The 27,986-nt window shown below is 39.7% G+C and overlaps 1 protein-coding gene across 3 annotated transcripts in view; it reads left to right on the top strand.

Moving 5' to 3' along the window:
• LOC109937727 (arf-GAP with SH3 domain, ANK repeat and PH domain-containing protein 1-like) overlaps positions 1-27,986 on the top strand; it is a 315,453-nt gene that overhangs the window by 128,548 nt on the left and 158,919 nt on the right. For all 3 annotated transcript variants that reach the window (XM_048595762.1, XM_048595761.1, XM_048595763.1), the window contains 4 exons: positions 6,473-6,602; positions 8,878-8,963; positions 14,174-14,249; positions 20,205-20,291. In XM_048595762.1, the coding sequence (XP_048451719.1) occupies positions 6,473-6,602; positions 8,878-8,963; positions 14,174-14,249; positions 20,205-20,291 (379 nt within the window). The remainder of the gene's footprint in view (positions 1-6,472; positions 6,603-8,877; positions 8,964-14,173; positions 14,250-20,204; positions 20,292-27,986) is intronic.

The raw sequence follows: 27,986 nt of genomic DNA, 5'->3' as shown, positions 1-27,986 counted from the left end.
ACACTTGGCTTTATTGATCATGGCATAGATTATAAGAGATATTATGTGGGCACTGTACAAAACTTTGATAAGGCTACAGTTGGAGTACTGGCTGCAGGAAGAATATGATTGGAGGTGTGCAAGAGAAATTCGCCAGGATGTTTCCTGGGATGGAGCAACTATGAAGAGATGCTGAAAAACCTCAGGCTTTCTTTGGAGCAGAGGAGGTTAATGGGGGTCCTTGATTGCTTAAGATTATGAAGGGCATAAACCGGGTCGATAGTTGAAGGGGATAATAACATGAGCACGTAATTTTGAGGTGCAAGGCGAGAGGTTTAGAGGAGATTTGAAATTTATTTTTCACTGAGAATGTGGTAAGAATCTGGAATGCACTGCCTAGCTGTGTAGTCGAGGCAGGAAACCTCAACCTTTTGAAAAGTACTTGGATGAACACTTGAATTCGTAACTTTCAAGGCTAGGGGCCAAGTGCTAGGAAGTAGGCCTGTTGTAGATTTATTGTATTTTTCAGTGCAAACTCTCTGAACCAAAGACCTCTTCCATCTGTTTGAATCTACAGTTTAACATTAATTTCAGGAGTTTTATAGTGTGGTTGTCTTTAAACCCTTTGTCAAAGAAAATTCATGTATGCAAATGAAAGGTTGACATTGTTTTTACATAATATGATTTTATGGATGTATATTTCTACCACTCATCTGTCACTTTAGCAGAACAGTCACAGAAAAATTAGACTTGTTGATTTTTTTCCAGTGTTTCTGCAGCTGTTCTGAAGGTAATAGGAGGGACCCTGTTGAGAGCAATAATTGGAAGTTTATATTCTTTTAAATAATTGAATGGATGATGTGGCAAGATTTCATGAAGCAGTCTACTATAGTAAATACCGTTCGTGATTAAATACCGTTCTTGTAGGCAACTTGTACTTTACACAAAATGTTTTGACAAATAAAGAAAACCACTATTGTGTGAATGTTCCGTTGCTTAATTTGAGATTCAATTTGCCCAGAATCAAACAAATGATTCTTGGCTCCTATTTTACTATCATCATCTTTTTCCAACTGGAAATTTCTATAGTTTTCCTGAAGACCTACGAAACTGATATTAGGCATGATGTGGAGATGCCAATGTTGGACTGGTGGACAAGGTCAGAAGTCACACGACACCAGGTTATAGTCCAACGGGTTTATTTGAAATCGCAAGCTTTCGGAGTACTGCTCCTTTTGTCAGGTGAGGTAAAGAGAAACACATAGGCACAGAATTTATAGGCAGAGAGATCAAAAGATTGCACAAATGGTGGGAGTGGAGTGTCAACAGGCTGAATAACAAGTCTGCAGGTGAATAACTGTGTCAGACGGTGTGAGTCAAGTGTCAATAACTGAATAGCAAATGAAGGGATGACCTATAATCTGAGGCAGAAAGATAATTGTGAAAAATTATAAATAAGGTAGTCCTGGAGACGAACCAAATGGCTGGAATAACATGATAGGAATAAAGGTCACATGCCGAGGGTCTAGCCGGAAAACCAAGTAATCCAAAACTGTGCAAACTAGTTATGGTGGAGCAATCATAAGTTATGAAGGTGATGGTGTGAAAACAGGACAGTAAAGATTTTACAACTACAGAACACTATGCTGGGGTTACATGTAGCACAACATGAACCGAAGATCACGGTTGAGGCAGTCTTGTTGGGGACAGAACTTGGCTGTCATTTTCCATTCAGTGATTCTGCATTGTGTATCTCGAAGGCCACCTTGGAGGACACTTACGTGAAGATTGGAGGTTGAATGTCCTTGATCGCTGAAGTGTTCCCTGACTGAGAGGGAACGTTTCTGTCTGGCGATTGTTGCACGGTGTCCATTCGTCTGTTGTCGTAGCGTCTGCATGGTCTTGCTAGTACACCATGCTTTGGGATATCTTTTCCTGCAGTTTGTGGTAAGCAACATTGGCAAGTCATGTGAGCATCTGCCATGTACGTGGTGGGGGATGTTACCACTTGTGATGTTAGTATCCATTTCAATGATCTTGCAGAAGTTGCAGTGGCAGTGTTGTGGTTGATGTTGTCCTGATGGCTGGGTAGTTTGCTGCGATTGATGGTCTATTTAAGGTTTGTCAGTTGTTGGAAGGAGAGATTTGCAGGCATAGGGATGATCTTGACAAGATGTTTGTCGTCGTTGACATTGAAGGCTGCGAAGAACAAGGTGTAGTTTCTCTGCTCCGGGGAAATACTGGACGACGAGGGGTACTCTATTGGTCGTGTCTTGTGTCTGTCTTCTGAGGAGGTTGTTGTGGTTTTTCGCTGTGTAACAACGTTAGGTGAGCATGTTTTAATTCCTCACAAATTAGACCTTTTCCAAGTGTGAACTCTCTCCTCTTCACCTTCCTTGCCTCACCTTGCGCCTCCAAATCCCAACAATCTCTTTCAACCTCAATTGTAACAATTTATGTAGTGTTTTTCATAATCCCTGGAAATCTTAAGCTATTTTACAGCCAAAGAAATGGTTGAAGCGTAGTCCGTGTAGAAATAAGGGCATGTAACAAAGTCAGTACCTTAATCATTAGTGACTCTAATCTTCATGTAGATTGGGATAGTTAGCTTGCCAGAGGAAACCACAAGGAAGAATTCAGAATATATTCGGGGTGGTTTCCTAGAACAATATAATATGGTTCTGGTGATATCAGTTTTAATATGTGATGTCAGAGTAAAAGATTGCCCCCAGAAACCTGGTGGAATCTTGTGTTTGGTTTGAGAGGGAAGTATTTGGGTCAAAAACAATTGTGCTTGCCTTAAATAAGGCTGATTACAAAGGACTGAGGGTGGATCTGGCTGGAGTGCACAAAAAGACAGGAGTTCAGCAACAAAGAAGCTTCAGGAACAATGGCCGATGTTTAAGAAAATAGTTTGCTGTAAGCCACAAAGACATATTCCACAGAGGAAGTTAAAGATAGCATCAAATTACAAGAAAGAAAAACAGCAGGATGAAGGGTTTTGGCCCAAAACCTTGACTTTTCAGCTCTTCTGATACTGTCTGATCTGCGCTTTTCTCGTCTCATGTATAGACTCTGGCTTGCAGCATTTGCAGTCCTTATTGTCTCCATGGACATTAAGGGCTTCTCTAAATATATACAAAAGGAAGAGAGAAGCCAACTGGAACTTAGGGCCCCTAAAGAATGAGGCTGGGGAAATAATAATGGGGAACAAGTAAATGGCAGAGAAGTTGAAGAAATACTTTGCATCAGTCTTCACAGTACATTCCAAATATATTCCAAAATTGCTGAATTCTCAAGACATAAGGAGGAAAGGAAATAAATACACTAAGTATCAAGAGAAAAAGTGCTAAGGAAATTAATTTGGGGTGAAGACAAAAGGTCCCCTGCACTGATGGAATGAATCCTAGGATATTCAAGGAAATAGCTACAGAGATGGTGGATGAGCTCCTAGCATGGTGGCTCAGTGGTTAGCACTGCTGCCTCAGTGCCAGGGACCCGGGTTCGATTTTTTTCCCCCCTCGGGCGACTGTCTGTGTGGAGTTTGCACGTTCTCCCCGTGTCTGCATGGGTTTCCTCTGGGTGCTCCGGTTTCCTGCCACAGTCCAAAGATGTGCCTGCTAGGTGGATTGGTCATGCTAAATTGCCTGTAGTATTCAGGGATGTGTAGATTAGGTGGGTTATAGTGGAGTGTGTCTGGGTGGGATGCTTTGAGGTTCAGTATGGATTTGTTGGGCCGAAGGGTCTGTTTCCACACTGTAGGGATTTTGTGATTATGATAAAATCTGGAAGCATGCTTGTGCACAACGGACTTCCGCAAACATTATGATGATAATGACCAGAATGTATTTTGGTGATACTACTTGAACCTGAAAAATGAGCCAGGCCACTCCACTGCTTCTATTCACACTGGTTCCATGGGAGCCTCTGTATCTACCTGAGTCAACAGATTCTGTTTAGTGTCTCATCTAAAATACAACACCTCTGTCAGCATAGCTCTCCATCAATAGTGGACTGGATTGTCAGCTTTGATTTTTGTGCTCAAAACCTGAAGAGGTACTTGAACCCAGAATCTTAAGATCAGACTTGGGTACTGGCATTTTGTCCACTGTTGACAAATGGGAGAAGTTTTTAACGGAAATTTCTGTGCTGTAGTCCCAAAGAAGCTTCATTCCTAAGATTAAAGGACTTAAGTTTTAGGAGATTGTGGAAAAGGGAATTTATTTCAAGATTTGTGGACAAAGTTGGAATGGCTTCTTTAAAAGTGGTCATTGAAGTTCAATGCACATTGGAGGTTTATTTAAACAGCTTCCTAGAAATCTCATCCCTAGTAATATTTGCTTTGCTGTGGATCGTATGGGAGCTGTTTTTGTACAATGGTTTGGAGAAGTTGTAGTTTTTTTGGCAGCATCTGTGGAGGAGAAAACAGAGTTAATGTTTCGGGTCCGGTGACCCTTCGTCAGAACTCAAAGGACCCTTCTGAGGAAGGATCACCGGATCCGAAACGTTAACTCTGTTTTCTCCTCCACAGATGCTGCCAGATCTGCTGAGATTTTCCAGCAACTTTGTTTTTGTTCCTGACTTACAGCATCCGCACTTCTTTTTGGTTTTTATTTTGTAGTTAGGTTTTGCTTCAATTGAGCAAACAAAATTTAAAAAGTAGTTGCTTAAGAACAAGCTAAGTTGAGGGGGGAAAAAAATCCTTCAAGAATACCCCCTACATCGGTCAAGAGTGATCCCTATTTGTTTGTTTGAATGTGATTAAAAGAAAATCTTGAAGCTTGTTCAGAGAATACAACTGTATCTGCCAGACTTCAGAGACGTGTGATGAGTAACTTTACCACATGTGCAAGAACATCAGAGTAACAGCTTTTATAAAATCCTACACTGCACCCTTTTGCCTTCAGGAGTAAACAAATGGCTAAAGTTGTTTTCCAGAGAGTCAAACTCAAAGGAATCTCTTTTTTTTTTTTTTTTTTTTCTCCCCTCTATCTCTGTTCCTGAAGTGTGTGTTGGTGTTGTTTGGGATATTTTAGAGCTAAGCATTTATTACTAACTAGGTTAACTGATTATTGAATGTTTTGTTTCAAAAGCAATAATTGTTTAATTTGAAACCTGGTTGATCAGTTTTGTTTAAAAACTGATTTATTGTGTATAATTGGTCAAGGTGGTAACTGTAAAAAGTTATTTTGTGCTGTGACTAGAATGAGGAATAGTGAGACTACAGTAATTCCTCCAACCTGAGCCAAAACTGCACCCTTCTCCATCTCCGTGATGTCTGCACTCTTGCAGTTCTGGTCTTTGCATCTCGATTTTCATCACTGCACCATTGGTAATCTTGTTCATAGTTGGCTAGGCACTGAGCTCTGGAATTTTTTCCTCCTAACCCTTTTACTGTCTCCTTTAAATTTACATCTTTGTTCGAGCATTTGGTCACCTGTCTAAATCTCTCTCTAAGTTGATGCCACCTTTTGTCTGATAACGTTCCGTTTAAACTTGCAGATGTTCCTACTACATTAAAGGCAATATATTAAGTTGATTCCCCATGCAATGTAGATTGGAAACTGGCCACTCCTGATATCTTTGTATTGATTCTTTCTCTTTTTCTGCTTCTGTGCCCTCACATGTCTTTGCTCTTCATCCTTTTTAAAGGAAGTCTGGTGTGTGTTATGACATTTCATCAGGAATGGAGTCAGTGATGTCTCTTGTATATTTGGGTGGAAGTTATGCTGAAATACAACTATTAGCCGTTCTCTTCTGATCTCAACTTTCATATACTGTCTTCCCACTCATTATGAATCTAACTTGTTTCGTCTTGCTATTCTTGCTTCTCTCCCACTCTGACTAGCATTTCTACCCAAAAGTTTTTGTTCTTGAGTTACCCACTCGATCACGCTTCTTTGCTGCACTACCACTGACTGCAACGTTAGCCGCCTTTTGTTTTACGGCGTCAAGAGACCCAACCACTTGTGGTTAATTAGGTTATTTCTTTGTTTCCTTCTTCCTCTTGCAGAAACCCCTCTCTTTCTTCTTAGAGGCCTTGTTTGCTTTCAATAGGCAATTTCTTTGAAATCAAGTTAAAGTAAGTGATTTAAAAAGTGGGTCTCCTTCAGTCATTATCTCAGTACACTTTGCATGATTTTCTGTAAAATCTCCATGTGAATATAGCAACATTATAAACATAGTACAGCACTGTCAACAAGTGTAACAGTTATTGAAATATTTGGGTGTTTGCAACAAAATGTACGTACTAAATTTCCATATATAGACATATGTAAAACTAAAGCCAATAATGTCTCCTGTAGAGTGCCTCACACGGTCTAAAATTCTTTATTTTTACTTGAGATTTTTGTTTAACATAAAACGAATCTAAACTTGGCTTTAATGCACTTAGCATAATCACATAAGGAAACTGAAATTACTGATTAGGGGTTTATTGGAGGTTTTCTTTTATATTGCCACATGCTGGAAAAACCTGTAACCTCTATTACAGTGCTAAAATTGAAAAAGAGAAACGGGAGCATGCAAAGCAGCATGGGATGATTCGGACTGAAATTACAGGAGCTGAAATAGCAGAAGAAATGGAAAAGGAGCGACGGGTCTTTCAGCTCCAGATGTGCGAGGTTAGCTATGTCTGTATCTATGTATATAAATGAATTTGCCTTTGTACGAAACCTCTTTGTATGACTTGGGTTTGTGGCAGACAGCAGCAGCTTTTTCTGTGCAATTTTTTTTTAAGTTTTCATGTTAACATTTTACCATGTAAATGCTATAGTATGGATTTTCCACACTTGCTGATTTTTGTTTTGACCTGATTTTGGAGTGTGGTGTTCCTTGCTTGATGATTTTAAAACTTATTTTGAAGTGACTTTCATTCGGTAGATGCGTTCCCGGAGTTGCTGGCACTTATTTGAGTCTCTCACCAACTTAGTTAATCATCTATAATACTTTGAACCTTGGGCCACAAGCTCTGATCCGACCCACCTTATTTGTTTACTTTTCATACTGCAGTGGATGGTTTCAAGTTTAGATTTATGCCAGATCTGCATGGGCTATTCTTCATCAATGTTGCTGTACAACAGGAGTAAACAATTGGCTAAAGTTGTTGTTTTCCGGAAAGTCAAACTCCAAGAAATCTGAGCCCGAAACATCAGCTTTCCTGCTCCACTGCTGCTTGGCCTGCTGTGTTCATCCAGCTGTACGCCTTGTTATCTCTGTTTTAAGGTGTATTTGTTCTATCTCCTATGCCTGGCTAAACCTCATTCCTCATTAGCTCCCTTGACAGCAATATGTCTTTTGGCCACATTCAATCCCAAAATGGGAAAAATCTGTTTATCTTTCATTGGGTACAACCACAAAATGCAAAATAAGGGAGGAAAAAGAGAAGCAGGAAAAAAAACAATGATTACAAGAAGATGACGAGAAGCAACACTTTTAAGACTGTAAACACAAAAATAGGAGAGAAGTTCAAATCACAGGCACTTGCATCCCTGAAATTTCTGAGTGGTACATATGTGGAATGGGCTGCCAGAGAAAGTGGTTGAGGCAGGTACAATAGTAACATTAAAAAACACTTTGGGATGGGAAGGGTTTAGAGGGATATGGACCAAATGCAGGCAATTGGAACTAGCTGAGTGGGCACCATGGACCACTTGGGGCCAAAAAGGTGACCGCTTTGCAGAACATCTGCATTCTGCCTGCAAAAAAGATCCTGAGGTTCCAGTTGCCTGCCACTTTAACACGCCACCCTGTTCCCTGGCCAACATCTCTGCCTCAGGCTTGCTGCAGTGTTCCAGCGAAGCTCAGCACCAGCTGGACGAACAACGTCTCATTTTCCACTCGGGGACCAAGCACTCCTCTGACTCAATAGCAAGTTAAATGTTTTAGGGCCTAAACTCTCCCATGCCCTAGCCCACACATCAGGCCTTGTTAACTCAGTCTGCCATTACACACTGACTATTTTTAGTCACCTAAGAGTACCCATTAACAGCTATTCACCCACTGAGCCAGATTGTTATCAACTCGCTTGTCTATCCAACTGCTGTTCACTCTCTTTCTTTGGGCTCTATCCCTATGTAACATTTACTCATTACCCCTTCCCCACCTTATCTCCTGCAGATAAACAGGCATTTTCCTAGCTACCATTGGTTCTGAGGCAGGGTCATCAGACCTGAAACGTTAACTCTGATTTTTCTTCACGGATGCTGGCAGACCTGCTAAGCTGTTCCAGCAGCTTCTGTTTTTTGGGCCTAAGGGCTCGTATCCATGCTGTATTACTGTATGACTCTATGACTCGAAATGTGAGAACAGCACACAGTTAAGGGTAGACCCGTGGGAGATTGTTTACCAGGTGTGCATCACTATATTAGAAATCTTGACCTAAAGCAGTCTGTCTGAGTCATTCCCAAAATGGGAAAATCTGGTTACTTCCATTTTTTCATTCATCTTTTGCAAATGGTGAAAAATAGATCCTTATGGTAGTTACTTTGTTTATCATTAGAAACCCATTACCCACCATTTTGCAGCACGCCATTTGTACTCAGTGATGCATCGCTTTGACATTTCTGTTTAAAAGTTTAATCAGCTTATTTCTGAAGTTCCTTCTCTTCAGTGCTTGATATATTCATGAGTTTTGAGGTAAAAATTGTTTGAGTGGACAGCATTTCACTTCAATAAATCGCTTATCCTGCAACATAAGTAATTGTAATGGATGTTACTATTGCTGATTCTATCATGACAGTCAGTTATGAATTAATGTAAAAAATTAACTCCTTATTGGCATAATGCAGTTGTTGTTTGTAAGGCATGTGCATAATTAATTGTTAGCACTGCAGTGCTGAGAAGACTGATTTTTCAGAATTAAAAATGTTCTGTTTTTTTTGGCTTTCCCTTACCTAGTATCTCATTAAAGTGAATGAAATCAAGACAAAGAAGGGTGTGGATCTGCTCCAAAATCTCATCAAATATTACCATGCACAATGCAAGTAAGTTTTTTTTTTTTTTTTTAAATAAAATTCTCTTTATTTTGTCTTGCAGTCTTTGTGGATCAGCAATGACACCAGGTATAATCGGCCTACTGCATTTAAAAAAGACTGATTCGGTGCTAGTATTTTGTATGTATGACAGATGGCATTTGCTCATGTCTATATTCCTACATTTACAGTTGTGATTGCACTTCAAAAATATTTAATTGTCTGTCTATAGAGTTCTTTGGGAAGTGTGGAAGTTGTGAATTTTGCTTTTATATAGCACCACTTCTTTTCTTCCTAAAGTCCCAGGTAGTAAAGAAAACAAGTAGTGAAATCCTCAGTGTTTTTGAAAATTTAAAAGCTCAGTGCTAGAAAAGGTTGTTTTTGTGTACAAAAATTAAGCTTATTTTAAATTTTGAAATGATACTGGTAAGAATTAGTGATGAGAAGAATAAATGCAGGAAGCAGTTGTTGAGCTTTGATTTTTAAAAAAAACTGAAGCTTCTAGGAGGAAGAAATAGCTGAAGGAGGTGAAAGGTTGCATGATTTTTTCCAGGGACGAAATAAAATAAAAATAGAAGACTCTGACAGTTCCAGTGTAATGAGATAAAATGAAGATCATGATTTATTGAAGGAAAGGTATAGGAGATGTCAGAGTAGCTTAGAAAAATTTTTCATGTTGTACAAAAGGTTTCATTTGAGAACCTTATTAAAATGATTCACATTTAATTAAATACTGTCATCAATAAAATGATGGAAAAGACTGCAAGAATTTGAAAAGTTCAAAGACTCATCAGCAATCACTTGCTAATGAGTATGATTCCACTTAGGAAGTTCTATGGGTCCTTGTGTGACTGATCCTGATCCTAGAGGTACATCTCTGGCTATATATTTGGCAGATTTCTGCGAGGTGGAAGTGGTCCTTGGTCTTGAGATCATTGGCATTCCTTTCTCCAGTTCCTTTTTTATACTTCCTGTTGCTAACAGCATTCCTTAAGAATTATATTCCTTTGTACAGGAGTTTCCTCCAATTGGTTTCTCCCAGTTGAGGGTCTCCCACGCTTCAACATCTATGTCGCATTTCTTGAGGGAAACTTTCAGGGAACCTTTTGAAATGCTTCTTTTTGTCCTTCTCTCATTTGCATGTCTTCCTTGAACTGGGCAAAGAAGATTGCTTTGGCAGTCAGAACTCTGGCACCCTAAGCAAGTGGCCAGCCCAGCAGAGTTGGTTTTGAATGATCATGCCTTCAGTGTTGCTGATGTTAGTATGTTTGTCTCAGCTGATGCGGAGAATCCATCCCAAATATCTTTGGTACTTCTTGAGGTGGCGTTATATATGTAATCCAAGTTTCAGCCACAGAGTCTGAAGGATAATTGCCTTATACACCAGAATCTTGGTTTCAGCATGGATATCACAGTTCCCCAAGACTGTCTCCTTGGGGTCTGAGGTGGCCCTCAGGTTGGATGTGATGTTCAATCTCTGCATTGATGTCAGCTTTATATGAGAGGTAATGTCTAATGTAAGCGTAATGTTCCATGTTTGGGTTGATCTGTACAGAGGGATGGACTGGAACTTGACCTGGGATGGGTTGGTAATGGATTTGAGTCATCCTCCATTTGATGCTGAGACCAATTCTTTGGTACGTTTCTGTGAAGGCATGAAGCGAGGCCTGAATTGTCTTTTCCCCAAGAGAGCAGAGATGACATTGTCATCTATATAATGTTCCACAAGCAAAGTCAGTGTCATTTTTTTGGATTTAAACTGGTTGTTGAGAAGCTTTCTGTTCATACTGTAGACAGTACCCACACGATCTGGAATCTTGTCTTGGACAGGATGAAGAATGGTGGTGATGAAGATGGAGAAAAGGGTGGGGGTAGTGATGCATCCCTGCTTGACCCCTGTTTTGACCTCGGGAATCCTTCATATTGCAGTTGGTGAGGAAGGTCACTGACATCTTGTCATGGATGAGATGGAGGCTGTTGATGGATTTCACTGGATGGCCTGCCTATGACCGGGTCTTTCATAGCACTTCCTGATTAACTGAATTAGAAGCCTTGGTTGGATTGATGAAGGCCATGAAGAGTGGGTGCTGTTGTTCCTGCCATTTCTCTTGGGTTGCTAAGCAGTGTAAATCATGTCTATAGTTCCACAGTTTGGAAGACACTAGTTTTCAAGAAGAATTTCCCCAGACCACAAGAAAGCGACTGGTGAAAATTCTGATGCTTAACTTCCAAACAATGAAAAGTAGGGAGATTCCTCAGTAGTTTGCATAGTTCACGGACTCCTATTTTGAAGAGGGTGGTGATGGCAGAGTTCTTGGGATTGGCTGGGATTTCTTCTATGTCCCAGATTTTCAGGAACAGTTGATGGAGATGACAGGTAAGCTCTGCTTCAAGTTTGAAAATCTCAGCTAGAATCCCAATATTCCTGTGTGTTTTCAATTTCTCATGTCTCTCTTGGCAACTTCAACTTCTGCCACATTAGGTGAGAATTTAAGTCCATCTTTGGGAATTTGGGGGATTTCCTCGAATAGGTCCTCATTGATGTTTATATTGCTGTTTAGGAGTTCTTCTCACCTTTGGATGCTTATGTTTTCTCTGCTTGTCAAGAGTTCCAACCTTACTCTGGACTGGTTTGAGGCCAAAAGTGTTAGGTCTCCTATATTGCCTTGCTGGCACTGAAGAAACCCCAGGAGTTGTGCTTGTCATTGAGATGCACAGCACAGAAACAGACCCTTCATCCAACTTGCTCATGCTGACCAGATATCCTAAATTAATCTACTTCCATTTGCCAACATTTGGCCCATATCCCTGTAAAGCCTTCCTATTCATATACCCATCCAGATGCCTTTTACACGTTGTAATTGTACCAGCCTCTATCACTTCCTCTGGCAGTTCATTCCGTACACGCACCACCTTCTGTGTGAAAAAGTTGCCCCTTAGGTCTCTCTCAAATCTTACTCCACTAACCTTAAAGCTGTGCCCTCTAGTTTTGGACTCCAACCCCTACCCCACTGTTGGGAAAATACCTTGACTATTCACTCTATCCATGCTCCTCAGGATTTTATAAACCTCTATAACGTCGTGCCTCAACCTCTGACACTCCAGGGAAAAAGAACCCCAGCCTAGGCAGCCTCTCCCTATAGCTCAAACCCTCCAGCCTTAGCAACATCCTTGTAAATCTTTTCTGAACCCTTTCAAGTTTCACAACATCTTTCCTATAACAGAGACCAGAATTGCATGCAGTATTCCAAAAGTGGCCTAACTAATGTCCTGTGCAGCCGCAACATGACCACCTCCTGTATTCAATGCACTGACCAATAAAGGCAAGCATACCAAACAGTGCCTTCACTACCTTGTCTACCTGCAACTCCACTTTGAAAGAACTATGAACCTGCACTCCAAAGTCTTTACTCAGCAACATTCCCCATTACCTCACCATTAAGTGTATAAGTCCTGCCCTGATTCGCCTTTCCCAAATGTAGCACCTCACATTTATCAAGATTAAACTGCACCTGCCACTCCTCAGTCCATCGGTCCATCTGATCAAGATCCAGATGTACTCTGAGGTAACCTTCTTTGCTGTTCACTACGCCACCAATTTTGGTGTAATCTGCAAACTTACTAGCCTTGTCAGCAAGGAGTTGCAGTTCCTTCATTTTGTCAGTCCACCACTGGTTTTTGATTTCCCTCATTCTTCTTTATAACTCAGCATTTACTGTTTAATGAATTGTCTCTTCGCCTCACTGGTGAAGTTTTGCCAGTGTGGAGAGCTTTCCTCCTCTTGATAAGGTCCTGGATGATGTGGTCACGCTCATCAAACCAGTCTTGGTGTTTCCTGGTCTTGTAGCAGATGTTTTCTTCACAGCAGGAGATGATGGCTGTCTTCAGCTTTTTCCAGATTTTCTCCACTCCATTAAAATGAACTGTTTGAAGATTTTTATGGAGATAGTGTTGGAGGACTGTTAGAATCTTAAAATGTTTCTGTAGTGTTTTACTTCAGGGTTCCTCAGTGTATTTTCAATGTGTAGTCTGTTGTAGAGTAGGGATGTGTATTTTAAAATAAAATCAGAATGAAAAGTTACTCTAAAACTTTAGATGTATGTTTTATGTAATAAACAATGTGAAAATTGTTAAATCTGTGCGTATGTGCTTGTAGAAGCCATACATTTTGAGAAATGCATTTTACTGTTGTGGATTCTGACAATATTGAATGTTACATATTAGAAAAGTACCTTCAACATTTTTGAAGTTGCTTTGATTTCTAATCCCATAATCATGTATATGTTGCAGTTAATACATCACATAAAGGAAATATTTTACCCAGGGTCAACAAGGTTGAGCATTGCTGTGGAAAGAAACATGCGAATGAAACTTTTCATCTTTGACTCATCAGGGTGCAATTGCAAGAATACCAAATTTTACAGGCAACAACAATTATCTCTATTAGAAAAGGGCTCTGCTTGTCTGGCTAGTGAACTATGATTCTTCATAGAGGCATTGCGATGGGCAAAACATGAGCAAGAGTTAAGTGCCAACTATTGGTTTAAATTCAAACCAGACAAGTTGACTCGTGGGCAATGTGCCAGCAACAGTGGTTCTCCAAACTACTCTTTTAAAAAACGAGCAACGTGTGGATATGTTCTTTGTGTTTGCAAAGGGCATTCATGTATGAATATATGATGCAAGCCTGACTGATTATCTTAAGTTTGTAGTTACTATATTTCTTCACACAAAATAAACTTGTTTCACGAATGCTATCCAATGGTTGAGTTTCGCAAGCATGGGATGGTGTGTTATAATCTGTCCTCGCTTATTACAAACAGCTGAAGGAATGCCAGTCGTTGGGATGTAGGGAATCCCATCATGTGAAATGGCTAGTTTCGCCTGTTGCTCAAATATTCTCTGTGGCAACACCTCTGCCAGTCAGAGCCCTACAAATTAAAATTGGGACCTTATGCAGTATAAATTGTTATTCCTTTAAAGATTTGGTACATGTGATTCTATCCTAATGAGTTAAAGATAAAAAGCTTTGACAAAACTTTTTTTTTTGGGCATAACTGAAGTTTCTGTATTATGTAGCAGCTATCAACAAGGTTTATCCACTGTAAGAAAGAGAATTTCAAAACTTGCATTTTACAATTTTGCGGAAACAGACTGACCAAGCCTGCAGTGATTACAGTTTTGATCTATCATACAGTACTAATTCTTAAATGTAATTTAAGTTTTTTTCAGGATGGCTTAAAAACAGCAGATAAACTGAAACAGTATATTGAGAAACTGGCTGCTGATTTATACAATGTAAGTAATTAGTATGCCTAAATTTATCACAGAATAACCGTTTTCCGCTACATTTATTGCTTTCAATTTTCTACATTTGTTATTAATTGTCTACAATTTACTGTTTATCATTTACTACTACTGAGTTAGCTGTGCAAGCTAACCTCATAGTTTTAGTCAGTTAACAGTTTCTCAAACTAGTATGTTTATATTTGTTATTATTGTATCATTTTGTGTTATGCTTCAGTGGTTAGAATTCATACCTTAAGGTGAAGAGGAAGATTTTAAGGGTTTCTGCTATTATTGAGCACTGTTAAAACTGAAATCTCAAATTGATGTAACAGAAAAGCAAAAATTTGTATTCAAAATTTTAAAGTATAAACAAATCATTTTCCATAGAAATAGTTGCTAAACATCAAAGATCTCCTTTTAATGGGCCATTTCAGAAAGGCAGTGTTTTGCTGAAGTGCAAAAAGTCCATGATTTTGCGTTTGAAGTGGTTACATAAACTCAACTGTAGTGGGCACTAGAGATACCATAGGGATCCAGTACAGAGCCATTAATGTGGGAGAGTAAAATCATTTGAAGCTGCTCGCTTTGTTCCTGATCAACACTCTCTCCTGCCGAAAGATGTATCCACGTGCAAACCAGGTGAGCAATGGTTTTGGGCATGGCTGTGATGTCCCTGTGGAATGGCAACAACATTCGCTGTCTAACGATTGAAATGAAGTAGCAGTTGACAACTGGCACAGATGAAGCTGTATTTCAAAGTGAAACAGTGGCTTCAGGAGGATAGCAAGCAAATGAAAAATAGAATTGAAGGTTGTTCAACAAGATTCTGCTGTCTGTTTTTTTAAGAACTAGCTTTCAATGGGGGGGGAGAAGAAAAGAGTATGGTGATATTAAATTTTGAAGTCTATTTCTAAAGTACAGCTGGTTGCTTTTTGTAAACAGATTACTTTTTTGCTTACAGGAGTTACCGTTGCTGACTAACTGGCATTTATTGCCCATAAGGGGGTGACGATGAGCTGCCTTCTTTGAACACTGTGGTCCTTGGGTGTAGATACTGTCATGTTGTATTGAGTATCACCAGGATATTGGTGTGCGTGTATATAGATTCTTGAAATCAACTAAGCAGGTAGATAGGCTTGTTAAGAAAGGGTATGGGATACATGTCTTTATTAGTCAAGGCATTGAATACAAGAGCAGGGAGGTTATGATGGAGCTGTATAAGATGTTGCTTATGCCACAGCTGGAGTACTGTGTGTAGTTCTGGTCACCACACAATATATAGGAAAAATGTGATTGGACTGGAGAGGGTGCAGAGGAGAATTACCAGGATATTCTGCAGGTTGGAGTGTTTCAGTGTGAAGAGAGACTAGATGGCTGGGATTGTTTTCTTCAGAGCAGAGAAAGTTGACAGGAGACCTCATTTGAGGTCTCCAACGTTGAGGTGCATAGAAAGCAACAATAGGGATAAACTGTTCCCCTTAGAAGGGTCAGTTAACAGTAACTACCTTTTAAGGCAAGGGGCAGGTGTTTGAAGTAATTTAAGGAGAAATATTTTCACTCAAGGTGGTGGGTATCTGGAAATCACTGCTTCTAAGAATGGTAGAGGCAGGAGCCATTACAGCATTTAAGAAATATTTAGATCAGCACTTGAAATGAGATAATGTACAAGGCTTTGGGCCAAGTGCTGGGAAATGGGATTGGAGTCAATAGGTGCTTGATGACTAGTGCTGACATGATGGACCAAAGAGCTCTTCTATGGTGTAATACTCTCTGTACCCACTAGCTGTTGAGAAGGGAGTTCAATAATCTTAACCCTGATAGAGTGAAGGAATGAACATCTAGTTCAAAATTTAGATGCTGTGTAGCTTGAAGGGTAATTAGCAAGTCATGTTCCCATGCATTTACTGCCCTTATTGTTCTATGTGGTAGAGATTATCAATTTTTAAAGGTGATTTTAAAGGATCCTTGGTTTGGTGTTATAATGCAACTTGAATTGCTGGCACTGTCTGTCTGTGATAATGGATGGATGCCAGTCAAGTGGGTTGCATTGTCTAGCATTGTGTTGAACTAGTTGAGTATCGTTGGTGTTTGTACCTAATCCAGGCGACTGGAAAGTATTCCATACTCTGGCTTGTTTTGTGCAGATGGTGTTGAGACATTGGGAGATGGGAGGTGAGTTTACCTGCTGTCATACCCCAAGTATTTATATTATTCGCCTGGTCTGTTTCTGTTTCTGGGTAACATCCAGGATGATGGTGGGAGATTAATGGATGGTAATAACATTTAATGTCGAGGGAAAATTGTTAGATTAACTCTTTGGCAAATGGACAAGGGCTGTTTCAGTATCTCAGGAGTTGTGAATGATGCCAATGCTCTAATCCTCAGCAAACATCCCTACTTACCTTCATGATGAAGGTAAACTCATTGGTGAAGCAAATGATTGATCATCGGACTCGACACTACTATCTCGTGGAAATCCTGAAGTGGTGTCTTGGGACTAAAATTTTTGACCTCCAGTAACAACAGTTATCTTCCTTTGTGCTAATCTTACAAAGGTCTCTTAATTTAAAGTTGTTCCTATCAATTAGAAAAAAATTGTATGGTATTGAGGTACCCCACTGTAGATATTTGAATTCGCAACTACATGTGAAATTTCCTCCCATGCCTTAATGGGCCCCACTCTACGCTCAGATTCATCTTTGAAACTGAATAGTTAGATGAGCTCCCTTTCCTTGATACCTTAGTTGAGAAATCAACCAGGGAATTCTCCAGTGTTGTCTATTGCAAACTGGTGGTAATATGCATTGGTGTTTGTTCAGTTCCACATACTTTAAGGTTTGGCTTTAGTACACATTGAAAATAGGGCCTAAACCATTTGCTCATGTAGCAACTTTGCTGAAATTGGGTATGTTAAATCCACCCTGCTTGATAATAGTTACTGTGATCAGATCATTTCTGGCTGTATGTCATGCAAGTTCATAACTGGGCCTAAGGCTGTCAATTTTGCTACTGAAAAATCCCCAGTCTACCTCAAAAGTTATCTCAAAAATTTGAACAACAGATTAAGCTAGATGTTTCACACGGCAATTGTTTAGTTGTAGCAAGTGGTGTTCACCTCCAACAGGATGCTGCCATCAAGCCACATAGATGTTCTGTCAATCACACAGCTGAGTCATCTGACATACGAATTTCACATCCAGTGTGATGCTAGCCATATAGGCCTCATATTCCAAAGACTGGTGGATTAGATCAAATACTTATCTCTTCAGCTCCTCACAACAAATAAGTTATTGACTGTACCCAACCAGCTTGCATTTTCAAAACTCAAATCATGTGTCCATTGTTAGATGTGATTCTGCAATTAGGTAGTATTTGCCACGTAACCCTGAATATGTGAAGAATGGCATGTGATGAATGAATTTGGGATTATCGATCAACCTGTCAGCTTGGCACACTGGCATTTATCGGAACACACACCGTGCATGTTACAACTTGACAAAACAGGTTCCAGCCATTTTCTGGTTCATTTCTCAGGACAATGGCTTTATCAATCGGTCCACTTGCCAACCAGTCAGTAGCCTCCTTTTTTATAGTGTTAATGTTGCTTTCCTTTAACTTTGGCATTTCTCGTGAATTGTCCTGGTGCATGCAAGCTGGAAGTTTCAACAAAATGTAATCTTTAGCTACAAGAGGAATTATAAATGGTATAATCAGAGCTATATATAATTAGAAAGAGATACTGAAAGACCAAGTGACTGGGTGATGTTGAGGTAAATGAATTTCACCATGAGCAAATATGAGGTCATATACTTGGAACCTGGAAAAGATACACCAGAGTAGTCTCTGATGAATGACACATGATTGAGGTCCAAAGAGACTTGCGGATCCAGGTGTACACATCATTTAGAATTACATAAACTGGTGTAGAAAATGATCAAAATGTCTGAAATGCTGAAGTTTCTATCAAGAGGAATAGAAATCATATGGGTCAAAGTCATGCTTCTTGCACTTAAGCTCTGGTCAGGTCACAGCTGCAATGCTGAGTAGTTCTGCCACCACATTTTGGACGTATTTTCCTTGGGAAGGAATGCAGCGAAGATTTAAGTGAACTTTGCCTGGAATTTAAGGCTAAATCACAAGGAGTGATTACACAAACAAGAGTTGTCTTCCTTGAATTTAAATGACTATGCAATGATTTTGTCAAATTCTGCAAGACATTGAAGAGGGCAGTTTGGGGGAAACTAACTCTGCATATTGCGGAGTCTACTACAAAAAACAAAGTCTGTTGATTAGAGCCGGAACTTTCAAGAATGAAATTAGGAATTATTTTTCTGTGCAAATGGTGGTAATTACGTGGAACTCGAACACATTTGATGTTGAATCAATCCTTTGAAAATAGAGATTGATCTTTTCTTAGCTATAGCTAAGAAGGGATATGGACATAGTCAGATTATAGATCTTGCTGAAAGGCTGAACAGGTTTGAGGGGCTGACTAACGCATTCCTGTTCCTGTATTGTTAATCACATAAAATTGCCCCCAGTGCAAGTTCACCTCCCCTCAAGGGGACCAAAATTGTACGTGTTACTCCTGTTGCTGAATAACTAGATCAAGAGAGCTCATTATTCTAGTTTCTCGGACAGCTTGTCGAGCAGGAGAGAGGTATGCCAGCTAATGTAGGCTATGCTCTGACATCGTCCTTTTAATTGTGTACGTCAAGGCAAATCAGATAGATTTCAATCAAATGTTAGCACCTTGAATGAAAGGTTGTCCCTTTTAATGTGGAATCCTCCAGCACCGATTTGTTTGTTTCAGTTTTTGTAGAAGCAGTGTTCATTTTGGGGGAAAAAAAAATCAGTTTCCAACATAATTGTTAAAGATTCCAAGATTTTCAATTATGCAGACCTTAAAGTGAAGGAAAATAGCACACAAAATTTGGAAAAGGTGCTCATTCAAATTTCCCCATTTTTTGTTTCACACCTTTTCCAAATTCTGAAAAGAAGCCTGAAATTGCGTCGATTATATCACACACAAAGCATTCTGTAGCACTGGTTACTGCACTTTGACTTTGATTTTTAAAAAATATATTAAGAAAAGGAGTGCAAATTATCATAGGTACAGGCAGTCACCAGGTTGTGAAAGGGTTCAGTCTTGAGTCCATTTGCAAGTTAATTTGTGTGCAAGTCGGAATACAATCAAGAACAGTTTAAAATAACCATTATAAGTACAGTAAATGTTTGTATATTGGATCTTTAAAATTTAACCACTGTATGAGATTACTTTCATAAGTTGATATTCGTAAATTGGGGATATAAGTAAAGTTTGGAGACGTCTACTTCATGGTTTCGTGATAAAGTTAAGGTAACATCTTTTGTAGTAGACAATGTATTAAATGGTTACAGATTAAATATTACCATATTCCCACTGACCTGTTCACCATCTAACTTACTTTCCTGCTGTCCATATAAGATGATATTGTTGTATGCTGCAATGATTTGGAGCACCACTTTTTTTTTTGATGGTGGGGCGATGGAGTGAGTCATGGTGCTGGAGGCTTCCCTGAATATATTCGAAAACACTTTTTAAATAATCTTTCATTCACAGTTTGGTAAAGTAATATTAATCAGGCTCTATAACGTCTGCTAACCTATTACGATCCAATATTTTTCCAGCTGGATCAGAACTTTACTTGCATAAATGGGGAATCTTGAAGTAAGTTTCCAGTAATCAAGTTTGCAATGGTTATGGAAATTTTGTTAGCTAATCTAGATTCAGATATGCGTGTGAACTGCTTTAAAAAAAGTTTTTTTTAAATTTACGCAGTTGATTTATTTGAGATTTAATTTGAAGTACAACATAGGACCTGCGTATTATTAGGAAAAAGCAGGTCAACTTCTATTTTGCATCAACTTTTGATCATGAGGTAAATTACTAAGCTTCAATTTTATTATCTGTCTTTTCTGCAGATCAAGCAAACACAGGATGAGGAAAAGAAGCAGCTGTGTACTCTCCGTGATATGCTCAAATCCTCACTGCAACTTGAACAGAAAGAAGTAAGTGTATTTGGAAAAAGAATTTTAATTTCATAATCAAATTTTCCAGTGTATAGTTGAAGGTTTATTGATTTAACTAATGTATAACAGCAATGCTAGTTGATCATTGCATCTCAGTTTAAAAATTTAGTTAAAACCAGATTAATTTTTGGATAATCTCAAAAATTCTTGCTTTGAAAGCCAGTTCAATTAATGACTTCATTTTTCTCATTGAGTTCTCGACTGAGTATGGCTTGTGAAATATAAGGCTTATGAGTTCAGCTTGCATGCTGACCTACATTGATAGTGTTTCTTTTAAATGTACCACGGATATTGTGGAGATGGATCTTGGTCAAGGATTTGTTTTTAAACAATTTGTTTTTAGTGTAGTCTCATGATTTACATATATATGCTACCTAGATGAATATCCCAGTGTTCCTCAGAAGAATAATTTAAAAATTAGGCTAGGAAAAGCGAGAGATTAGCAAAGGTGACCAAAATATTGGCCAGAATTGAGCTTTATATGAGGAGTGTGTGCTGAGCAGGCAGAAGGAATTAGAATGGTGGCCTGAGAGTTCCATGGGTTTGAGGTCAAGACAGCAGAGGTAAACCTGGTGCTGCTGCAGTGAAGGGAGATGGGTTGTGGGAGAGTGGCCACAAGGACAGTTCAAGATGGTGTTGTCAGAGCTGGAGCTGAGAAGGGCAGGAGCAAGTCATGAAAGAATCCTAAAGCCAAAGACGTACATTACAAGTGAATGATATGGGAAGAATAGGATCCAATGTATATAAACAAGACTACAGAATGATGAGTGATTGCAGTGTGGCTGCAGATTACAACATGAGCAGCAGAGTTTTTAGATGAGTAAACGTATGCGTTAGATGGGAGGCTGGAAAATAAAGAGCTTTGGATTAGTTGAAACTGGTGATAATGTGGATTTCAGCAGCAGATGGTTTGGCGCGATGGTGCATCTTTGTGATGGATGGAATATAGGATCAAACATCTAGCTTGTGTATTGAACTGCCAAGGATATAAACAGTCTGTTTCAACTTCATGCAAGGCTGGACACTCGATAGAATTGGTGACAGGTTCAGAATTAGTGGCAGGTGCCAAAATTTGCAACTTTGGTCATTTTATAGTTTTGTATTGATGGAAATTAAGGCTTATTCAAGGTTGAGCTTTGTGGCAGTAGAGGCACCATACGAGTTTGAGAACTAGCACATTGTTGTATTGAACAAAGGAAAAAAATGTAGTTGCATTTTTGATATCCCAGAGCAACAACACTGAAAACATATCAAGTGGCTTTTATGACAAAAAGATTTTGAATTTCAAAGTATATTTTCTATAGTATAATAAAGTAAACAGTTGGAATTTTTTATTTCTGAAGTTGTACATTATTGAAAAATATCATTTTTAATATTAAAAATGAATAGAATTCCTATTTGCTGAAGTTTTCCGTTTAAATTGAAACTTGATCCAATTGGGGATACCCTTAAAGCTGGATATCAGATATTTCTGGAAAAGTGTAGTTACCTTTTCATTTCATGAAGTATGTGGTGTTAATTTTGTCTTTAATATAAAGCAGCCTTTTGAACAACAGAAGTTAAATTTTGATTGTTCTTCATGTTACTTCTCTTGCATTTAATGTTTTTTTGTGTGCTTAATTTTTCCTCAAACATTTTATACCTAAAAGACACAAGTCTGTGATTTTCCACATGCTGTGTCAAGTTCTGGTCACCCAGTTACAGGAAGGATATTAAACTGGAGAAGGTTCAGAAGAGATTTACCAGGTTGCTACCAGATATGGAACAAAGAACAAAGAAAATTACAGCACAGGAACAGGCCCTTCAGCCCTCCAAGCCTGCGCCAATCCAGATCCTCCATCTAAACCTGTCACCTATTTTCCAAGGATCTGTATCCCTCTGCTCCCTGCCCATTCATGTCTCTGTCTAGATACGTGTTAAATGATGCTATCGTGCCCGTCTCTACCATCTCCGCTGGTAACGCGTTCCAGGCATCCACCACCCTCTGCGTAAAGAACATATCTCCCTTAAACTTTTCCCCTCTCACCTTGAAATCGTAACCCCTAGTAATGGAGTCCCCCACTGTGGGGGGGAAAAAGCTTCTTGCTACCCACCCTGTCTATACCTCTCATGATTTTGTAGACCTCAATCAGGTCCCCCCTCAACCTCTGTCTTTCTAATGTACATAATCCTAATCTACTCAACCCTTCCTCATAGCTAGCGCACTCCATACCAGGCAACATTCTGGTGAACCTCCTCTGCACCCTCTCCAAAGCATCCACATCCTTTTGGTAATGTGGCGACCAGAACTGTACGCAGTATTCCAAATGTGGTCGAACCAAAGTCCTAGACAACTGTAACATGACCTGCCAACTCTTGTACTCAATACCCCGTCCGATGAATGAATGAAAGCATGCCGTATGCCGCCTTGACCACTCTATCCACCTGCGTTGCCACCTTCAGGGTACAATGGACCTGAACACCCAGATCTCTCTGTACATCAATTTTCCCCAGGACTTTTTCAAACCAGGAAGGTTTGAGTTGTAAAGAAAGGCTGAATAGGCTGGGACTTTTTTCATTGGAGCATAGGAAGTTGAGAGGTGACCTTGTAGAAGTTCATAAAATAATAATATAGAGTTAATAGTAATTGTCTCCCCCTAGGATGGGGGATTACAAGACGAAGGAGCACATTTTTAAGGTGAGAGGAGAGAGGTTTAAGAAAAGACATGAGGGGCAAATGTTTTACACAGGGTGGTTTACGTATGGAAAAAAAAACTTCCTGAGGAAGTGGGTACAGTTACAACGTTTAAAAGAAATTTGGATAAGTACATGAATAAAACAGGTGTGAAGAGATATGGGCCAGGAGCTGGAAGGTGGGACTAGTTTAGTTTAGGATTATGTTCGGCACTGGTTGGACTGATAGGTCCATTTCCGTGCTGTATAACTCTATGCCACTGATTGCAAACTGATCCATTCATTTGAATTGATGCATTGAGTGAATGAACCCACTGATATCAACCCAAGGCCCTCTGGCCAGCATCAGTAAGGCTATTTGCTTGTATTCCAGTTAAAGATTTTGTTTAACACTTTCAGTTCTTGTCTAGAATATCTTGGCTTCAAACAAGGAAGCGGCTGACCCACCAAGAACTGAGTTTTTTATTTTCGAGTCTTCACAATGCTAATATCAAGATGGGTTGAATACATTGATGCTAATAGTAAAAAGAAATCATTTGAGTCACTATTTAGAGGACAACTTAGCCTGCAGCTGTAGTCAGCATTGAAATGTGCTTACAACTGTCAAAAGTCATTTCTGTCCAGTTTTGTAAATGTATGCATTACTGTTTTTTTTTCAAAACCGCAAAAAGAAAGCGGCCATTTTTCTATACTGTGAAGTGGCAATAAATGTTTCTTGACTTCCAAATGCACTGCTGTTTTCTTGAGGCCTAGGAAGCTCTTCCATGTGATAAATTAACTGGGTATAGTTTGGAGAACAAAGAATGCATCGCTTGGTAATTTGTTGGCAAGTATTTAAATTAATGTTTCTGAAAGTGCATGCTAAAATTACTAGTGTATAAAAGCCTGTGAAATTTTAATCTTTTGAGCTAATATCTTCCTCCAAAGTTTTTTTCCTTTAAAGTAATTGGTTGACCTGTGTGTATTCCAGGCATTTTTAGTTTGTTTTAAATTTGCATCCTTTGCAGTTTAAAAAATGTGGGCAGTGTTAACGCAATTAAGTAGATGCAGTGTTAAGGGACTTAGGGCTGTTATGGCATAGTTTTGTAGAAAATCCAAACATTGTGTTTGGCTTTGCCTCTTAATCATGCCATCAGTAGGCTAAGATCTTGTTTGCCACACAATGATAGACCTGTTATATTGCAAGTACTATTGTTGATGGATAAGATCAGAAGATGAAGTAGGACATTTTACCCATCCCTGTTTACTTAACAAAATATTCGTAAAAAATCTAGTTTTTCTCCATAATAGGATCCATTATAATTGTTAATAAATCTGATGTCTTTGCCTCTAGCACTTATGAATCTAGTCAAAATATTGAATGCTTTTTGTTTGACTTGAAAAGAACAGTTAGCAGTAGTCACTGAGTAGGAATTAAATTCAACAGAACAACTGACCCTTGGTTATTTTCTTAATTATTTTTTATGTTAACTCAGTTTGCTTGTTTGAATTGGTCGTATAATTGTCCTTCGTTTTAACTTGTGCCTCTCTGCCGTTTTGTATTTGGTGACCCTATAATAATGCTTTGGGTATGACTTCACTTACTTGTTTCAGTATAGTTCTCCTCTTAGATTCTGACTTTTGAAGCCAAAGAAGCACAGTGGTTTGCATTTTCCCACTTTGACTTAATGCTTTTTGAGAGATTCATGGCACCCAGTCCACCATGGCTCTCTGACTTTTCTCACTCAATCTAATTAATTATGCTTCTAGGCTGTGCCACCTTTGTTATGGAGTCATGCAACAGATGAGGCAGAAGTGTTTGCTGATGCTGGGACTTTGGCAGTGTGAACACCAGATTGTCATACTTGAAGCTTAGCTGCACACCACTTTAGATGCAGCAATTCAGGAACTGCCTTTCATTCTGTGATGCTACATCATTATCACAGAGCACATGGGCTGGAGTGGTAAGTTAGCTCTCTGCCTCGCCAACAGATACCTCAATGCTGATGATTGGGGAGGTGTAGAAGAAAGAGTGCTTTTTACCCTGCTGATGGGGAAAATGAGACCAAGCCACCAAACCCAGCCAAACTGGCTTAGTGCTACATACAGGTTAAAATTGAATGTGCTGCAGTACAGAAAGAAGGATATTGATCTTGTGTGCTCCACAAGGCAAGCACCACCATCTTCTCTTTGCTACTTACACTCTGGGCCATCACTCGGCTTTAATTCTGCCACTGCACACCATTCTCACCAAGGCCCATAGGTTAAACTCTCTCAATTGTATGCATAGTGTCCACTCAGTAGCTCATGCTCACTTCATCTTGCCAAGCCACTTAACCTTTCTGCCCTCTGCACTTCCTACACACTTAGTAGAAATGTCTTTTTCATCTTTTCTGTTCTCCATCACTAAAAACTGTTCTTCCATCCTACTCGACCTGTCCCTTTGTCTCATTGCAGTAAAACTTGACTCAACTAGGCTAAGGGGGCCACGACAGACAGGGAGCATAGTGGGTATAAGACTCCTCATGCAATGTGAAGAGAAAATACTCAAGCTAGCTGGAGAGCAATGTGACCACCTCTTAAGATATGCAACTGCTCTAAGGCTGTATGCATGTCAATTGGCATACTGATGCATTGTCTTCCAGTTTCAAATCTTGGAAGTCAACTTACCAAAAATCAAATTGGCATTGCTGACTGGCAGGATGGAGTGACCTCAATGGCTGTTCAGTCCAATAAACTTCATTGTGCAGTGGTACTCTGTGCTGCTCCCCCATAACCCGCAACGCTACTTCATTCTTAACCAGCACAGGCTTTTATCCCTGTTACACAACTGCTTCCTTCTGTTATACAGGCACTGGCAGCACTAGTGAACCTCTGTTGCAAAATGGCCAGCCCTGGAGACTCTCAGCTCCACTTTTACTCTGAGGAGGAAATCACTGGATGTTCAGAGGATGTATTGGCAACACTGTCACATTCACCCTCCTCCGGCTCTGATACTCTCTCACTGGATACTCTTTCTAGATTAGACTTGGAAGCACAGTTTGATCAGCACAACAGATACTTCTTATTTCCACAATCAGTCAATGCAGAAGTGACTCAGGTCTTCGGCACTTGATGGACTTCAAGGTCCAGGCAGAAGATGGTGCCCTGGTCTCGATCATTAATAACATTGTGAAAATGCACAGACAGGCATAGAAACAGCAGGTTTGTCAAAGGCACTTGGCAAACTGAATTCAAGGATGGAGATATCAACTGATGTTATCAGTATATTACTTGCTCTAGCACGTTGGTTGTGTCCATGGAGATGTTGGCAACTGCCATGGACAATCAGGCCTGTTGCACTGTGCCCACTGGATATGCACTCCATCATTGTGGCCATAGGTGCTCAGTGTCATTGGAGAGGCTAGAGAGGATGAGGCACCTTGACCTCACTCCAGGTGCCCCCAACTCAGAGATGAGGTGGTGCCAGCAGTACCTATAGGGAGGAGAAACCACACACAGTCTCCCAAAAGTTTCCTGTCAGCACACTTATGATGCAAAATGTATGTGTGTATATGTAATCACTTTAGTTGGATTTTAAATTAGTATCATGAGTGTTGACAAATTTATAAGGAGTTTAAAAGTTAACTAGGTCAATCACTCCAGAACCTTGATTATAGATGAACATCCGTCAGAGAGCACATCTGCACAGATTCCTGGAGTGTTAATGGAAGTTTCTTTAAATTGTGAGGGTTTCTACAGGTGAAAGAAAACATTGAAACACACAACTTGGCTTTTTGTTATTAGTATAATCACGCATTGATCTTAGCTTGGAAAATCCCAGACGCTGGAAATCTTTTCAGCAGTTCAAAGGAGACTTGACTGAAATTAGATGCCAGCATGTTTCTCCCAGAAAAAGGAGATTGTTCAGAGCAGTTAACAAAATAATGTACTTCTCTAAACGCACTGAAATGTTCAAGTGTTACTCAGGATAGTGTCAAAAGTAGATGCCTCAGGATTCTATCAACCTGCTGCTTATTATGAGATATTCTAACTGAAGCCTTAAAACTTACCCACCTTAGCACCATAAGATGTTCATGCCCTGCCTGTGACTGTAGGTCCTACAATTCTTCAGGAAAAAAACAGCAATGTGCGTAATACTTTGAAGTGGGATCATCTAGAGGTGTTAAACATGCCATCAGGTGGATAACTTGACATTTTCAACAGTAGAAATGGTCAAGGACTGAGAAAATAACAAAATCCATGGGTCCAGAGGCTGCTTGCTGTTTTACCAACAGAAAGCTACACAATTTAAGGAAGTCAAAACTTAACCCTGGAAGCAGGTTTTAGTTGGATTCCGTCTGGCTCCTTAGAGTCTGTGATGCATTGCTGTGGCATGCTTTCTTGGATGTCCTTCCTGGTCAATGTCCTAATCCACATCCATCCGCAGAAGATTGTTGATCCCTCACTTCCTTTGCATCATGAACATTCAGTCCCTTTGTCCCTTCCAGTTCTTAAGGGCACAGTATGCCACAATGATACAGCACACTGTTTTTGGATTATACTGCAAGGTCCTGCTGGAATGAGGCAAACACTGAAACTCATTTTATCAAGGCATATGGCATATTCTACAATAGCCCTGGTGGAGGCACTGGCTGTGCTGCATCTTCATTGTGCATCAGTGTGAGGGTTTTGTAAAGTTGTCATTAGCCATGTTTGGGCAGGGCATTAGCTCTTATCTCCCTGCAGTTATTACTTAATAGTTCAAGGACCTTGGAAAGCTACAGGAAACACTTCACAAGTTTGTATGCACCATGGCCACACTCTCGATACCTAATGCAAACCTCACAAATCTGGCAAGAATGGTCACAAGTAATTCAAACGTGGAAATAAGGCCTTCTCTGCTGATGGACTGTTGCAGACAAACTGAAAGATTGTTCCCAAAGCAATATTTTTGCAGTCTACAGTGCTTTGCACCAGGGCGAATCCAGTGATGTTGGAAAATCCCACTGTCCAGGCTTGACTCTTGCCATTGGCAAAGGT

Source organism: Rhincodon typus, chromosome 4 (genome assembly GCF_021869965.1).
Source record: "Rhincodon typus isolate 14 chromosome 4, sRhiTyp1.1, whole genome shotgun sequence".
Lineage (NCBI taxonomy): Eukaryota > Metazoa > Chordata > Chondrichthyes > Orectolobiformes > Rhincodontidae > Rhincodon > Rhincodon typus.
The sequence above is the reverse complement of the archived record's forward strand: the minus strand, read 5'-3'. Positions and strand labels throughout refer to the sequence as shown.